Source organism: Gymnoscopelus braueri (genome assembly GCF_963280865.1).
Source record: "Gymnoscopelus braueri genome assembly, chromosome: 21".
NCBI classification, from domain to species: Eukaryota; Metazoa; Chordata; class Actinopteri; order Myctophiformes; family Myctophidae; genus Gymnoscopelus; species Gymnoscopelus braueri.
In genome coordinates this window covers 26,970,924-26,989,651 of record NC_137623.1, presented here as the reverse complement: position 1 = coordinate 26,989,651, position 18,728 = coordinate 26,970,924, and the positions used below count along the sequence as shown (strand labels likewise).

The window sequence follows — 18,728 nt, the reverse complement described above, 5'->3', positions numbered from 1 at the left end:
TTTTTTTATATCACCAGTAACGTTTGTGTAACCATCTAGATTCAAACCCAGGCCTCCCAAATGGAAAACCAAATATCTACTGGTCAGCAAACGCAGAATGAGATATATTAGGCTTCTGGTCTTCAGGCAGGGTCATTCTGGTACATTCACGCCCATTTGACCCTTAAGAAAACATGATTCCGGTCGAGCCCCCAATGTTGACACCTGATTTTGAACCTCAGTCTGCCACATGGGAAAACAAACATCTACCACTTACTCAAAGAGGAACTCCCCTTTATATTACACTGTAAAATAATTAGTTAATTTAGCTCTGAGTATAGCCTACAAGGGTCCATTTTGTACTAAATGAACACTCAGGAGTTTACTGTGTGAGGTGGTTCAGGCAGGGCTACGGTGCTACACATGCATGCTACATGTTTTTTTTTCTTTTTCGACTGTACCCAAATTCAGAGAAAAACCACAGACATGGCTTGCCTTATAATTATGTCTTATTGCGAGGTATGAGTGGGATTTGATATCAAGTTTCTACAAACAAACAAGCAAACAAGTCAAAGCATGATGAACATGTTGTAAAATCGTTTTCCATACCAGTGGCCTAACACTTTACGTACCATATAAGTATCACTCAGTAGGTCACAATTATTACCTAATCAATCGCCTAATCGCAATTATTTGAGATAATTGCAATCATTTTCGCTAAATCGTCAGAATCATTTCATTTCATCTGAATAAATTAATCTGTTGAAAAATGTTCATACATTTTAATACATTTTCAAATAGCAAATCTACAAGCTCACAACGCAATGCAATAAATATTAAATACATATCAACTATTTTGGCCATGGTACATCGTTTTTTTTCCGATTATTGGTACCTGTCATTGTCAGTCATTTCTTATTTGTCATCTGCCCTGTGTGATCTTTGTTTAAAAAGCCTAAAAGGCCAAAAGAAACGCAATTCTTATTTATGTTCCAATGTTTAGGGGCCGCCCTAGTGTAGCGATTAGAGCGTAGGTCTTTCATGTCGTGGGTTCGAACTTCAAAACCTACTCGGGGTTGACGTCAGCAAGGGCATGCGGTCGCAACAGGTCCCCAACGCCAAATCAAATGGGTTCAGATCTGAGCCAAGTCGTCCTGCAGGAGGTGCGTCTGAAGCCTGTCCTGGACGGGAGTCTCCAGATGTAAAAACAGATGATGATGATGTTCCCATGTTTAATGCCAAAACCATAATTAAACTGTTAATCGCAATTATTTGTAATTGTCAACTAAAAGTTAATGATCGTGACAGCCCTATCACTCAGTGGCATTCTTGTTCTGTGCCCTTTGCAGAACGGACACACACACACACACACACACACACACACACACACACACACCGTTGCCCAAACAGGTTTGCTATTTCAGAGCGTGATTTATGAAATATGAAGTAACAGATGAGAAATATATTTTAGACCTTGAGGTTTCATTCACCTGCAAGTACACACGCACACGCACACACACACACACACACACACACACACACACACACACACACACACACACACACACACACGTATGCACCTGCCATTAACTCTGATGTATATAGAAATATGTGCCAAGATGACTGACCGATGCTGCTGCAGTGTCCAGAGATGAAGTCAAGTTCGTGTAAGGAAAAAATAATAAACCTTCATCATCATTATCTTGACATTGTGCCAAAGGCAGCCAGTGTGTCGAGCGCAGATGTCAGCCGTGTCTCCTCCCCTCCACATGGCGTGGCGTCCTTGTTGAGGTGAGTCGGACATCATCCATAATAGAGACAGTAATGTGCGGTAAATAATGGCACGTCATGATTGGGATGTACGACCGGATGACTCATCCTAATCTATGGCGTTGGAGCTGTCGTGCGCAGAATGGCGTCGTGAAGAACCGCATGATCACTCATGAAGATCACGGTGCAAAATGCATTTATGAGCCAGAGGGTACATCGTCACCGTGCTATTCAGCAGAAACAGAGTTCATCATATGCACCAGCAACTTGAGATTCTGTCTGTATTCTTTGTTAAGTAACTTAGACTGAACTGTTCCTGTACTGTAACTCCAACTTCAGTGTATCCCTTTCCTTGACACTGACACACTATCAGGGACTTTCGTGAAGGCTTCATCTTGTAGTTTGTGCTCTCTATCATTGCACTATATTGCTAACGATGACATCTTAATGTCAGGCAATCACACAAGTGTTAACAGGGTTTAACAGGAGCGTACATATGATCCCTCAGCCCTATATAACCCCTAACCCCAAGCCTAACCCTAAACACAGGGAACTTAGGGCTGAGGGAACATAGACATGAGAAAACAGAATGCCCACAACACTCCATATTAAAAAGAGTCTAAAACGCGTCTGTTGCTTTTCTGGGTGGGAACATAGACATGACTCCGGTTTAACAGGTGAAACCATTCCATTGATGTCCCTGGTTATTCCCTGGAAAGAGCAAGGGTTTCCAATACTTTCTACATTGTGTATTTCCTACCTAACATGAACCTTGTGTTCCTTTATAGCCATTACACAAACCGAGACAAACATCCGGGCGACAACTCCCTCCCTGAATTCACAGTGACTCAGTCCATTAGCACTGGCTTAATTATATTTATAGGGGATGCACTGTGAGGATAAAAGATAGACATGAGCACATGTACACCTACAGTACACAGAGAGACAGGTATGGCAACACAGACACAAATAGACTTAAGATAAATAAACAGACAAAACACAGACAGACAAAACACAGACACGTGCACACCAAGTGCACGCTCGTGTCACACACACACACACACACACACACACACACACACACACACACACACACACACACACACACACACACACACACACACACACACACACACACACACACACACACACACACACACACACATAGGGAGGAAGTAGGAGACAGCCCAGCAGTAAATTCTGTAGATAGCAATGGACAAAGGCTTCATTCATGACACAGACACACCACTGTACCCATTGGCGGGAGCCTGGGAGGGGGGGGGGTGCAAGCTCAATCTAATTAGCCTGCCCCAGACCCTAAGTCAAGTTAGGTTAAGTATTGTGTTAAGGTTACATATTTGTAAAGGTCATGTTACTTTGTTGATTCATGAGTTAAGTCAAACATTAATCTGTAGTCTAGGAATCACAATTGGGAGGTACAGCAATGTCCTTCTGTACTGTGTAATAAAAATGAATATGCAAATAAAGTCATGCTATAGTATAGATGTTCTGATGATCTGACACTATCTATACTGTCTTCAAATAACAGGCTAACGCTTAACGTTACAGCCCTGTGTCCTACTACTAATTGTAATCTTGTTTATATTCCTGTAGAACGGCTAATTTTGGCGAAGAGATTTCCTGTAGTGGGAAATGGGGGTGGGTGGGGGGGGGGGGGTACGACGATGACGGCGGCACCAGTCAACGAACCATATGGGATTTAAGTGGTTGATATTACAGCAACAGTTATTCTGGATTCCGGTTGCTGCAATCTCTGACCCTCTCTGTGTATTTCTTTCCAATATGACCTCTCTAGACATGTCAGTGCAGTTACAACCATAAAAAAGCATTTTTCATGCATAGATAGCAGGTAGTTTTGTCTCTAATAATTACACAGAGGTTACATTGCCCACCATGACATCATGTGATGCCATGGGGAACAATTTTAACGGTTCCTGAGGCTGAGATTTCTCCCACTAAAACCGGAGAGATAACCTGAAAGTCTAAACGCTAAAGTGTACAGATCTTAAACAGAGCCCTTCGGAAGGCTGAGCATAAATGGAGAGAAACCAAGCTGCAGACTGATTATGAAATCTTTAAAAAACACTCTTTAATAGTTATAATAAATAAACTGTATTATCATATCAGTCCTACATCTTTCCGATGAGACATGATAATCAAAATAATCCACAATTTCTGTTCTCCTCAACTGACAAACTGCTGAATTCTCATTTATATCCCCAGTGAACTTGAGGAAGTAATGCAGCAGCTCAATGGACCACTTCTCCCATTTTCACCCTATCTTCATATAAATGATCCTCACTAATGCTCATTATAGCAGGGGTGGGCAACTTTGATGATGGGGAGGGCCACTATATTTCCACAATCACTCCAGAGGGCCACATTGCATATACTGTCGGGTAGACAGACTCTAGTATTTTTACTTTTTTTCCCGTAAATTAATGCCATACTTCGCCATTCTATGTCACACAATAGCAAAAATAGCCGATCTACAAGCTCTTTTGAGCTTGTAACTCTGCTATTTTTGGATTGGAATCCTGTTGTTTTTTTGTGCAATTTTTTTAATTGGATTCCTGAAAAGTAACATGTTTTATTTAATTTCAAATGCATTTAGTTATAGTTATGTACATTTTATGAACTTAAATACAAATATATTGGACATAAAAAAGACAATAGAATTGTAATACTAGTCATTAAGCTACTAATCTCTCAAGAACAGATTCTGCTCTGCGTTGGAATCTGTCGGGGAAGTTTGTCTTAACATGTACGCAGTAGCCTACAAGTGGGCGTGCCTTCAGATCAGGAAGCAGGCAGCGCTTTACCCAATCAAATGTAGTGGGCGGGATTCACGTGTCCGTCGATCCTTCCCCACTCGAAACAAGCCGAAACTAATTTAACAATAGCGTCCGCGGAGCAGACAAAACCACGGAAAGATATTCACATTTTAACTTGCTCTTTCATCATAGAAACAAGTGGGCTTATAACCAAAACGATCCATGTTCTCTGGGAGAAGTGGTGTTAGTGTTCCGTGTAGAAATATTGTTAGTGGGAATGAAAACATAGTCGCACCACCGGAAGTGGAGCGGTGAAGGCAGACCAAAACCCCGGTTTCCTTGCGCACGGGTGCTCCGTTTTCTTGCGCCCAGAGCCAACTGACATAGTAACAAACAGCAGAGGTCGCTGTTTTTCCTTTTCAGTTGGCTTTGGGTTCCCAGATTGGTAAGCTACTAATATAGACTGAAGTAATTAAAGCGGGTCATGTTTGCATGTTAGGAATTGTGACGGCTGAAATCAATAATATATCAGTATTCCCATATTAACATGCAGCCCCATTAAGTGAAGGTGGGGGCCGCATGTAGCCCCCGGGCCGCCAGTTGCCCATGTATGCATTATAGGATGGTTCCATTTCTGTCTGCTCACTCTGTGTCTCTGAGCGGCCGTGGGCAAATCAGAAAACTGCTTGCCAATGACATTATGGGTGGGCCAATGACCACCCACCACCACCATTGCCTAGCTAGCTGAGTTATAACTAAGATCAGCCCTTTTTTGATGTGCTCATTCATTGTAATGCCAAGTTGTCTGCCTATAGTGTAATATGACTATTTTGTGTATTTGACCAGATCCTATTTGTGGTCTTGTTGACAAAATGTGACAACATGCCCTGTGCACATATGACACACGTGCATGTATTCATGCGCACATGGTTAAGCTGTGGCTAGTTTCCAAGGTTATGTAACCTGTGGCAGTGGCAAGAGAGAGAGAGGGAGAGGGAGAGGGAGGTAGAGAGAGAGAGAGAGAGAGAGAGAGAGAGAGAGAGAGAGAGAGACAGAGAGACAGAGAGAGAAGGAGAGAGAGAGAGAGAGAGAGAGAGAGAGAGAGAGAGAGAGAGAGAGAGAGAGAGAGACAGAGACAGAGGGACAGAGAGACAGAGAAGGAGAAAGAGAGAGAGAGAGAGAGAGAGAGGGAGAGAGAGAGAGAGAGAGACAGACAGACAGTTTGACAGTGTAAATATTATTGGGGTGTTCTGATTTGTGCTCCATTGAGCGCACCTTTCCATTTCGCACAGCTTTGCGGATCGTCAGCACTCTAACCTCTGTGAAAGGGTCTAAAGACTGAGACTGCTCTAGTCTCGCATGGCCAGCTCTTCAATCTTGCCAAAGCCATCCTGGGAACCAAGGTTAACACAACTTACACTGGGTTGGATGAGCGCTAGCCTCGGAAACCCATGCCTTTTTTTTTGTTTCAAAAGAAAAAAAGCCTGGGGGAACCTTGTAGGAACGGTGGTTTAGGAGTGGGAGTGAACCTTGTTATCTCCTAACCAATCAGAGTGCAGAGGGGCGTCGCTCTAAATTTGGTGACGTCAGCGTGTTCCGTGCACAGGCCGGGGAGGCGGGGACATAGATTGGTGAAGAATTAGGAAGTGGCGCTGGTACCGAGCGCAAGGCTTTGAATCCGCCCTTCAAGACCTTGGATAGGGCTGGCTCCTCTAGTCTAGATGTGCGCAGACCTTGAGATTCTCATGATTTGTGGGTTTGGGGGTGTGTTGACACTCAGAACTTGTCACGTATATAAATGTATATTTTTGGAGTCAATCTAATATCTGCTCACCCCAGAAGACTTGCATGTCAACTATTGACTAGTACATTCCATAAGTCGGAGGGACAGGAGCGTTGTAACTGGCAAGTTAGTAGTGGAGGGACGCTGGGTCGGAAATTATTAATTCACAAAAATATACACACATTTAGTTGTCATTGACTCATTTGTGTCACCAAGAAGGACAACTACCGGGGCATCAGCTTGAGCTCACTAGTTGCCAAGGCAACTGACTGGACCGTCCTCGACCGTCTTAGACCCGTCTTAGACCCCCTGCCGAGAAACTCACAGAATGGCTTTCGCCTCGAGTACACCAGTCAGGCAGATACTGGAAGGCGTCATGGAGCAGTACCTGTCAACGGTGATCTCCTTCATTGACTTCCAGAAAGCTTGTATCACCATAAACCGGGGGATTCTCATGAACATTGTCTGGGCCTATATGGTGTTCCTCAGAGAATTGTGCAGCTGGTAGTCGAGCCAAGGTTCTTCTGACCCAAGAAGGTGAGACTTTGAGGGCCCTATTTTGCACGTCTTAAGTACCAGCATTGGCCACGCCTCCAGGTCTTAAGTTAAGTCATAAGACCTGATACTTAAGACACGCAAAATAGAGCCCGGAGAGTTTGAGATACTTGCAGGAATCCTACAGGGTGATACCCTGCCTGTTTATTGTGGCGACGGATCATGCCCTGAGACTCACGATCAGTGGCAGGGAGGAGACACTGGGCTTCACGCTGGTCCTGCGCATAAGGAAGACTCAGCGAGTACATCCCATCACAATCACTGACCTCGACTACGCAGATGACACTGCTCTGGTCTCAGACACAGCAGGGAAAGGAAGGCAGTAGAAATGGAGCGCAAGATGATTGGCCTAAAGTGCAATGCCAAGAAAACAAAATGAATGGCATCATTGCTACTGCCAACAGGACATGATCGAGGTAGTCAAAGGGCTTCAAATATCACGGTGCCTGGACTGCCTTTACGGGACAGGATCTGAAGGTCCGGAGGGCACTTGTCCGGAATGCCTTGTACGGGATGATGTGAGTGTGGAAATCTGAGATGGGAGACACGTCCTCAAGAGGCGGCTGTTTGTGGCTGCAGTAGAATCGGTACTGCTGTACGGGGCCGAGACATGAACGCTCACACACAGTGCAGCGGGAAAAGTCCCTAGATGGTGTCGACATAAGAATGCTACAAACGACATTTGATGTCGCATGGGAGAACCACATCAGAAACGCAGCAACTCTGCGGGGGCCTCCCGTGGGTCACAGACAGGGTCAGGAAGAGAAGGACGAGGCTGGCTGGGCACTGTGTCACTGGAACTAATGGCAAGCGAACTGACATTGCAGGAGCCAACCCAAGGCATGGCTATGTAGGAGGGGAAAGAGGTGCACAACCCTGCAGTGTGTCTACATAGGTGCTACGGACAGCGGAGCTACGGATAGGAGGGAGTGGAGGGCAGCGACCCAAGAGTCCCGAGTTGGTGTCCGTTAGTTTGTGCCCTTGCATCTCATTCGACCGATTTTAAACTTTCAAGAACTGAGGTCCTTGGCCTCCTGCCCAGTGTGTACGCACGCACGCGCACACACACACACACACACACACACACACACACACACACACACACACGTGCAAATGCGTGATCTGTGTGTCAAAACTCATATTTAAGTCAGGGGGCTCGAACTCACAACCTCTTTTTTTTTGTGAGCTTGTAGATCTGCTATTTTTGAAAGGTTAAGCTTTTAGCCTACAATGACATGCCCACAATAGGGACACCAGGGTTAAAGTGGTTAACTGTGGTTCCTGAACCAATGACAACTGTGACATTACTTTGTGCATTCTATTTTTCCCCCTCAGGACAGTGTCTGTCTGAATACATACCTCATACCTCGTTAGCTAAGTGTGCATAACACACTGAGCTACTGTGTCTCTGAGGAGCATGGGCTTGAATCACCACTTGCCTCTCTGGCTGGGTATTAGTGTTGTACCATGGTTCCCTTTTCTTAACCACTTAAACCCCATATGGGTAAACGGAGTCCCTCAGGGCTCAATTCTAGACTAGTGTCTTTTCTGTGTTCAGTTATTGTGGGGAAAGCTTTCGCTGAAAATAGCCGACTGTCAAACTCACAATGAGCTTGTCAATCTGCTAATTTTAGCGAAAGTTTTCCCCACAATACCGATGCTGGGGTTTAAGTGGTTAAGATTTCTAATTCTAAAGTCCCCCCATCATTTGCGTTATCTTGCTGACAATTCCTTATCAGAGTTTACGTCGCTACATACAGTAACACCAGTGTTGTTGGACTGGTTGGAACCCAAGCCAGTTTTTACCAGTGGGGGAAGAAGTACTCACATTCTTTTATTAAAAAAACTCAAAATACCACAATGTAGAAATACTCTGTTACAAGTAAAAGTCCTGTAATTGAATTGTTATGCAGGGGACATTATGCAGAATGTCCCATTTCACAATAAAAAAAAACTGTCAAAATCAGACGTACAACTCGTTGCGAGCTTGTGCAGCTACAATTTTCGAATAACTGAAGTATAACATTGGACTTAAGTTATTAGTGGACAATATTTGCCTCTGAGATGTAGTGGAGTACAAGTATAAAGTATAGAAAAATGTAAATACTCAAAGTTGTACTTTTTTGTACAGTAGCTACTTGAGTAGACGAACTTAGTTACTTTCCACCACTGGCTGTTACCATGGTGAGCGTTACAGTTTGAATTCCCCATGCATATGAGACGGAGCAGGGAGCAACCTTGCAGTCACCTAGGCGGCCAGGGCAGGAAGCTGCGGCCAGTGTTGCCAGGTCTTGCGAGAGAGATAAGCAGCCAGGTCTATGAAAACAAGCCCAAAAGCGACTAACATATGAGCACTTTAAACCTATACTCATCGGCTATTTGAAAATAGCCCATCTACAAGCTCACAACGCGTCGCATCGCGATGCGTTGTGAGCTTGTAGATCTGCTATTTAAAAAACAATCTTGGAAGAAAAGTGACAAATTTGAAATATTTTTGAAACATTTTAACAACACAAATCTGGTACGGGGGGTCCCGGACCCTGGCACAAAATGTTTTCAGATGGGGAATATGCGGACAATTAGCCTACATATTAACTTGGGGGTCCATGACATGAAAATGTTTGAGAACCAAAAACAATTAGGAAACAAGCCCTAATAAGCAACTACACTTTAGAAACAAGCCCAAATAAGCAACTACACTTTAGAAACAAGTCCAAATAAGCAACTACACTTTAGAAACAAGCCCAAATAAGCAACTACACTTTAGAAACAAGACCAAATAAGCAACTACACTTTAGAAACAAGACCAAATAAGCAACTACACTTTAGAAACAAGACCAAATAAGCAACTACACTTTAGAAACAAGCCCAAAAAACGTAACCAGCTACTACCAATATTTACAAGCAACTTTACAGAAAAACATGCCCAAAGTCGTTTATAATAAGCTGACATGGCAACACTGGCTGTGGCATGCACTCAATCATTCACCCCAGTTCTCACTCTCGCCTGCTCCATCTGTCATTGTCAGGGGTGCAAAGTAACTACCGTAAGTACTGTACATTTACTCAAGTACTGTACTTGAATTCAATTTTAGGTACTTTTTCTTTCCTTGAGTATTTCCATTGTCCTATATTTTCTATTTCTACTCCACTACATCTCAAGAGACAAATATTTTACTTTTTACTTTAGTTAATGATTACTTTGCAGATTTAATAAAAAAACATACATTAACCCTATTTTATACTTCGGCTATAAATAGCCAATCTACAAGGTCACAACGTGCAGTGTGCATGACGTTTTTGAAAAGGTTTGACACTTTTGAAAAGATTTGAGTACTTTTACTTTAGTATTGTAAGTATATTTGATGCTAACACTTTTGTACTTTTGCCAGGAAATATTTTTTTACAATACAGGCCCCTTTCACCTTTTTTTTATTTGTGGTATTACTACTTTTGTTAAAGTAAAAAAATCTGAGTACTTCTTCCAACATTGGTCCTTGTGATTGTCAAATGTGATTGTCAAATGAATGTGTGTCATGTGGATAAAAACTCTGAGCCCAGTAGCTGACATAACGGCTGGTGACAGAGTGCGGGGACCATAAACATACATATTTGTTGTACTCGCCATTCTTTCTCCCTCTCACACACACACAAACAGAATAAAAAAGGTCTTTCTAGAGTGGGTGATCACTTAGGGCAGGCTGATCGTCTTTGACAAGTGCACAGTATGGGCAGGGAGGTCCATGGCCAGGGCTGTCTGTCACATGTAAAACACACAATCTTTGATGTGCTCTTCCACTTACACTCAAGCCATAACAAGCTTGGTTGTGGTCATAAATCCTACATCACTGCTCAGGTCAAATAAATAAATACAGTAAGGCTTCAGTGCCCTGTGTGTTTGTGTGCATCCTGCCAGAACCGTACCATTCATAAATCCCTACTCTGAGTAGATACAATAGTAGAATAAACACTGCTTGACCCCCGCCTGGTAGAATTTCAAGCCTCTGGGTCAATATTTGGTCTTAGAGGGTGGTATCTTGCTGCAGGAAAATATATTGCTCTTGGCGGGATAGCTCTCACAATCTTTGGAAGAGAATTTAAATACTTTTCTAATGAATGGCACGCTTCTTTTCCAATAAAACAAAATCACAAAATAATGCTTTTGCATAGACATACCGTACGGCCATGCAACAGAATAGACGGTCAAATAAAATATGCATGCCAAGTCCTATAGGGTCATCCTTGGTTCAACAACTCGCATTAGAACAGTTCAGATGCATGTTCTCCATCTCTCCCGGCGATGGTAATGCTGATGATTATGGTGAAGATGAAGGCTATTATCACATCTGCCCTGTCTGAGGCTATGGGCGCGACATGAGGCCTCGTCCCTGTCGGGCCGCTCCCTGCCGAGGCCTCATTTGTTTTCCTCGAGATGGAAGAGGACAGTGGTGGAAAAAAGTACTGTCGTTTTTTACTCAAGTAAAAGTATCAATACCACAATATAAAAATACTCTATTACAAGTAAAAGGCCTGTGTTCAAAATGTTACTTGAGTAAAAGTACCAAAAGTAAAAGTACAAAAATGTTTGAAAATAGATTGTGAGCTTGTAGATCGGGCTTGTAGATCGGCTATTTTCAAATAGCCTATGTATAAAATAGGACTGAAGTGGTTAATGTATGTTTTATAGTATAATAATGTATATGTGCGAAGTAAACTAAAACTAAACTAAAGTTTTCAAATAATTGTAGTGGAGTAAAAGTACAATATTTGCCTCTGAGATGTAGAGGAGTAGAAGTACAAGTATTGAAAATTGGAAATACTCAAGTAAAGTAAAAATACCTCAAAATTGTACTTAAGTACAGTACTTGAATGTACTTAGTTACTTTACAACTCTGGAAGAGGAGTCGGTCAGAGAAAAGCCAGCCCTCGGGGGATCTTCACGACGAGCCTGACATTGAAAACTCAGACTCAAGTTTAAGAAAATGCCTTTGGGCAACATGTCCAATTGACATGTTGCTGAAGTGTGTAATTTACAATTCCCAGATTGTATTTTGTGGTCCTGGAATACATTTGCATTTTTTCTGTGTATGAGCAATTCCAATGCTGCTGTGTGAATGTCTTGTCAACTGGATAGGCTATGCTCTCTCTGTCTCTCTAAATATACTGATACAGTATATATTAAACAAACTCCTCCAGAACCCCCCCCCCCTTACCTGCAGTGGCTGCAGAAATCACATAGTTTTAGTAATAAATCACATTGACAGTGATGCACCCCATACAATTAGCCATGCTCGGAATGTCACCAACCTCAACAAAAGCATAGCCAAAGGCAGCCAATCAAAGAAATGCATTGCCTATCTTTTACCTGCACAGCAAGGCAAGAGTTACAAATCAAGGCTACGCCATGGCCTTCAACTAATGTCTCCAGAAGCCTCCGGTCATGAGTTACACAGGTGCACCCTGTCACAAGAGCAACAGTGACAAGCGGCACACAGCCCCAGAAGGCAGGCTTATCCCATTTTGTGCGTGTGACGTGTGCGTATGTGTTCCTGGGAGATTACTGTAAGCAAGTAGAGAGAAAAGAACGAGGGAGAGAGGTGAGAACCAAAAGGTGGCTTTGGGGCCCCCTGGAGCAATAGATCTGGAGGTCTGCCAACTGCTCACATTCCTCCCCCTCTTTTGGGACTCAGAGCGCCAGGGTGGCAGAGAGCAGCCAGGCAAGACTGGCATCAGGGTGACAACAACAAGTACTGCTGGGAGGCATATGGGAGAGGAACAGGCATAAGATAATAAGCAGGTGAGGAAGAGAGAAAGTGAGAGAGGTGGAGAGAGAGGGGCACACAAGGGACACGGGAGAGAGAGAGACAAAGAGACTGAGTGCAAGAGAGAGAGAGAGATACAGAAAACTCCAGACAGAAAAGCAGAAACACACACCAAACACAGGAGTTCAACCCTCCTCCTCCCTCCCTCTCTCTCTCTCTCGTGTTAATTTGCCTCCTCCTGTGTGTGATCGACCGGAGGGAGGGACTCAGTGGGGAACAGAAAGACAGACAGAGAGAGAGAGAGAGAGAGAGAGAGAGAGACAGTAGTCTCTACTGAGACGCCACAAACATGGGCACCTGATCAGAGCCGGAATGTAGCATTGAAGGGGTTTCTCTTGAAGGGCGTTCTGCTCAGTAAAACGTTGCTAGAGAGAGAGAGAGAAAGAGAGAGAGAGAGAGAGAGAGAGAGAGAGAGAGAGAGAGAGAAACAGAGGGGTTGTGTGAGGCCGGGTTCAGAGGAATTCCAGGTCACAAGGGCTCCTGTGGCGGCGGGACCTTGGTCTTCTAGACTATAGGCTGGACTGTACTGGTATTCCACCCTGTCCATCTCACGGTCATGATGTGCATGGAACAGGCAGCCTAGGACCTGAGAGGGGGAAACGAATACACCGGGAAGAGGACCAAGCCAAGTCACAGCGGGAGGACCCTGGGTCACATCACACATCAGGCTCGTTAAGAGACGCTTGGTCGGTGTATCTCCAGGGGTTGACTCCTGACCCCCCCCCCCCCCCCCCCCCCTACCCTTTGTTTCAGTCTCTGATAATGGGGTCTGCTGTGGAGTTCATCTGTTCCCTGTTGGTGTTGATTTCTTCCTTGGAAGTGAACCACTTGGCGGCTGGCGGGTGTTCGAGGAAGTGTTGCCACGGGAGAGACCCGAGCTGTGCCTCCACCGACTGGAGGATGGATCGCGTGTGGGGGACGTGTTACTGTGACGATGGCTGTGTCAAGACTAAGGACTGCTGCTTTGATTATTTCACAGAGTGCCCAGGTAAGAGCAAAGAGAGGCTGCAGTGGCTCAGGTTCGGCACAGTATACAGAGACATGCGTTACATGCTCTCCAGGCCACGTGCTGCCTGACATTATGTGATAACCTTTAGTATGGTGATGAACTACTGTAGATACGTGATATTTCATCTTCTGCACCCAACCCAGCTGCATCACCACCACATTTTCGCAAGCAAGGCTGATTGGGGCGAGTCAGTGTTCCAACTCATCCACTACACATGTAGGCATGTTTATCTGCACTTACAGTATAGGCAGGGTCTGGGAAAGGTCTTGCCAGACACTTAACCCATTAAGACCTGAGGCCGATTAAAAATATATCTCGAAATATTTTGTTCTAGGGACCCCCCAGAAGCAAAGATTTAAGTTACACATGTTCGCTTAAAATATATATATTCAAAGATTTGCACAATTTTTCAAAAATAGCAGATCTACAAGCTCATAGCACGGCAACGAGTGCCGCACTATGAGCTTGTATATCTGCTATTTTTGAATAGCCAAAGAAATGACACATATGCGTTCCAGGTCTTGGGTCGCCCCCTATATTCCCGACCCTCTCTTGTGCACTGCACTGGATACTAGAGTATGTCAGCAACTAATGTTGCCTATCCAGGACTACTGCATCCCAAAAAAGGTAATAAGAATGATCAAAGTGCCTAATACCTGAAGCCAGGCAGGCTGTGTCTAACCTCAGTTCAGTGGACTGGACCTCATAATGGATTTAGGTCAAATATTTGAAGAATGAGATTCCTTCCATCAATCAGTTGGAGCAATTACAGTACAAGTCAAACGAACGGAGCGTGCCTAATACATGTTATAGGACAGGTCAATAGTAACTAATTCTATATGATTGATACATCAAAGCGCAAACTGAACACTGTAAGGCAAATCAAAGGATTAGAGATGACTGAGGGGTTGGAGGAAACTTGGCCTGCTTTCAAAACACAGACTGAACAGAAAACACAAGTTCTAGTCAAAGTCATTTTCATTGACTGACAGTGAGTTACAAAGCTTAAGCACATCAGCTGTTTTTTTTTATTTTTATTCATTTCTTTTAGGGTTGAGGCAGAATTGTCACTTCTGCAAGCACTTTCAATAATATTCTTTATAGATTTTTACATTCTTTATGACAAAGACAAAACAAACAGCTCAGCTCAGACACGTTGCAAAACAAAGGGCACAGATACAAATATAGACTCCTCATACCTACATCGGACCATAAAATGCAGAATTATATACCCACATTGTTTGGTGCTTGACAGTCTGTAGATGGGTGAATAACTACACCAAGACTAAAACAATAACAGTATTAATATCCACAACAACAACAACAATAGAAAACATGAAATAAATACAAATAAACAAGGATTAATGATCTTATCTTACCCTATTGTTAAAGTGTCAGCTAATTGAGGGCCAATAAAATGTCCCATATTTTATAAAAGGCATCGGTTGTGGAGCGTAACAGGCAGGTTAAAAATTCCAACGGTATGCACTGCATGATTATTTTGTGCCAATCTTTCTTTGTTGGTGGTTTCTCATTAATCCAAGACAACAAAATATTTTTCCTCGCAGCATAAGTTAAAAGATTAAACAAATTCTGCAAGCACTTTGATCTGAACCAGTGTTAAATGGTGCATTAATATAACGCCAAAGCGCATTGTATTCAGCCTGACCCATCCACACACGGCATGCAAGGCACCAACCTGCTATTCGAAGAAAACCATGCAAGGCACCAACCTGCTATTCGGGAGCAGAGGGGCGTTAAGTGTCTTGCTCAAGGACACTTCAACAGTAACACAGGGGAACCGGGGATCGAACTGGGAACCTTCCGATTCCCAAAGCGGCCGCTCTACCTCCTGAGGCCACTGCCACTGTTCTTCTCAGAAGAACATTGAGTTGGGTCAATCATTCTTGGATTTCTCCTTTTAAGATAATCCACCAGTCGATACGCTGACTTTCTTTCAGTGCCAGTTTATCAGTTGTACGTGATGTGTTGTGAAAGGTGTACAATACTTAAGTTACCAAGTAAATCCAATCCAAGTAAAGTCTACTTTAAGTTCACTCCGTTTCCCATGATTGCGTTATACCTGGGTTTGAGTTCCTGACAGCAACACCACAGACACAACCAGACAAAAACATAAAATAATCCAAGGCACACTTCTTGAGGTTAAGAATGCTTTAATGTCAGGCTTAGTTCATAATTGAACAAGTACAAACATTACCAGGCAATTTTCTTTACTTGTTCAATTATGAACTAAGCCTGACATTAATTAAGCATTCTTAACGTCATTTTTGCCTGGATGTTTGTTCCCCTATTAAGCCAAAGAGCAACACATTCTTCACAAGTCTTGAATGCTGTAGCCCTCCTTTTCTCGATTTTGTTTACCACAGACAGAGGCAACGCTATAACGTTTCACCCCTGATGTGTGTGTCACCCTCCAGCCCAGGACTGTGCAGTGAGTGAGTGGACCTACTGGAGCGGCTGTGCCAAGCCCTGCCAGGCCTCGCTGCGAGTCCGCGTCCGTCACGTGGAGCAGCAGCCCAGGAACGGGGCCAAGCCCTGCCCCAGCCTGAGGCAACAGGCAGGATGCAGGGAGTACAGAGACCACCAGGGGGTGCACTGTGGACTAAACACTGGTACACACACACACATACACACACCTTTTACCTAAACCATCTATTTTTTGTGAAACGAGTTGCAACTGTACTTAGACAACTTTTTTCCCTCTACATCAAATTTCTTTGCAAAAAATAGCCGATCTACAAGCTCACAATGAGTGGCGTCAACATTTTAGGACAGTGATTTTATGAAAGGCATTTTTAACCCTGAACCTAAAGTCAACACGTCGTGAGTGTGTAGATCGGCTATTTTCAGTAAACAACACCTAATCTTTTCCTAACTCTTAATTATATTTATTAGTTTTCTTTGTCATGAACAACCGTTTTCCTTGTGAGGACCAGGAAAATGGTCCTCACAACCTATTTCTCAAATTCTACTACCACACACACACACACACACACACACACACCTTTATGAAAGACAAGATTTCACTTACTGCTGTAGTTGAAGATGCTGTGTGGTTTTTGTGTTGTCAGGTCCAGCTTTCATCACCAGCATGGAGTTTGGGAAGGGAAGGCCAATGCATGACAGCTATGGAACCCCTCTGAACACAGGGTCAGTTTCATTTAACAAGTCATGAAAAAAAAAATCTCTGCAGGATTATTACATTAGTTATTGGTTATATAGACATTTGTTTATAGAATAGTGCATTTTAAATGATAACATCAGATGTGTTCTTTGATGCAAATTCTGAACAACCTGGACATAGGACATGTAGTAATAATAATAATCTAACCATACATGCAGGGGGGTGGGGGATTTCACAAGCCGTTTGCTTTTTCTTGGCCTGATCATTCATGAGCCTGATTATCCGGGTGAAGAAGTAATTTAGCAATTTACTACCACTGGTTCTGAGGCCATGAAGCCATCTGAATCAGTCCATGGTTGGGCAATGTCCGTCATATGTGAACAGGCATGGTAGAAATCAAATGGGGTGTTTGATGTGAGAAGCATAACACCAGAGGGAGCTCCCCTGACCTCATTACCCCTAAGAATTCAACACAAAAATGGTTGTTCTCAAAATCAAATTGGATTTAGATAAATTGAACAAAGATAAGAAACTGCTAATTAAGTATTCAATCAATCAATCAATCAATCAATTCTAGACCACGTTTCCCAAACAGTGGACCGGGACCCATTTGTGGGTTGTGGATCCATTTCCGTGAGTAGCGAGTGAATATTCCTTTATTTTTGGCTTCCTAAATTGCATCATTAATTATTATTTTAAAATATTTTCTATGGTTCCACATTCCATTTCATGAATAAAATAAAAACAATCAAAGACATTCCCTAAATTAGAAAACAAATGTCAAAAGAACTTTGCAGATCTGCTATTTTCACTAGTTTGAGTCCCGGGCAAACATATATAATTTCTCTTTTGGGTCTTGGAGCTAAAAGTTTGGGAACCACTGTTCTAGACCCCCATAAGAATGAATGCAATGTGACCTCTGACCTGGCCATTCCCGTCCCGCCTCTCTCTCTCTCTCAGGTTCTGCGTGGAGTTCACACTGGAGTCCCGGACAGCCCACTGTACGGTGGAGAGCCGCCCCCACGCACACTGGATGCGCTACATAACAGAGGGCTTCAAAGTGTGCGTAGCCTGCCAACCACCTGCTATGAGGAACAATAGTGGCAGCTGCCAAGGAGATGGTCAAGAATCACACAAGTATGAAGTTACAAAACCACGTTGAAACACTACTTCTCTTCAGTGGTGGAAAAAGTACTCACAAAGTACTCACACTGAAGTAAAAGTATCAATACTGCAATGTAGTAAAAGTCCGGAATTCAAAATTCCCTAGTAAGTAAAAGTACAAAAGTATTGGTACCAAAAGTAGAAAGTTTCACAAGTTTTAAAATGTATGCTATTTGTTTTGAAAATAGCAGATCAACAAGCTCACAATGAGTCGCATCGCGACACATTGTGAACTTGTAGATCGGCTATTTTCAAATGGCCGAAATGTATATGGGGCTGAAGTGGGTAATGTATGTTTTGTAATAATCTACAAAGTAACTAGTAACTAAAGCTTTCAAATAATTGCAGTGGAGTAAAAGTATAATATTTGCCTCTGAGATGTACTGGAGTAGAAGTAAAGGACTGAAAATTGGAAATGCTCCAGTAAAGTAAAGATATCTCAAAATTGTACTTAAGTACAGTAAATGTACTTAGTTACTTTCCACCACTGCTTCTCTTTTAGGAGCACTTTTACATTTGAATGTTATCTACATGGTAGAGTGTGAACATTGCCATCAGTTCACACTCGAGGCACTCGATGCATTCAGGATGAGAGATGTTAGAAAACAAAGACATTCTTTCAGTAAATGCGTTCATATCCAATCTATAAACATTTTTGAAAAGGAAGGCTTAGTTTTACATGAATGTGTCCCCCATTTAACTTGTA

At 43.1% G+C, this 18,728-nt stretch overlaps 1 protein-coding gene across 1 annotated transcript in view; it reads left to right on the top strand.

The window, feature by feature from the left end:
• The first annotated feature begins 12,965 nt into the window (after positions 1 to 12,965).
• sbspon (somatomedin B and thrombospondin type 1 domain containing) overlaps positions 12,966 to 18,728 on the top strand; it is a 297,594-nt gene continuing 291,831 nt past the window's right edge. The window contains exons 1-4 of the mRNA XM_080417133.1: positions 12,966 to 13,692; positions 16,152 to 16,346; positions 16,806 to 16,884; positions 17,819 to 17,995. Coding sequence (XP_080273259.1) covers positions 13,467 to 13,692; positions 16,152 to 16,346; positions 16,806 to 16,884; positions 17,819 to 17,995 — 677 coding nt within the window. The 5' untranslated portion in view covers positions 12,966 to 13,466. The remainder of the gene's footprint in view (positions 13,693 to 16,151; positions 16,347 to 16,805; positions 16,885 to 17,818; positions 17,996 to 18,728) is intronic.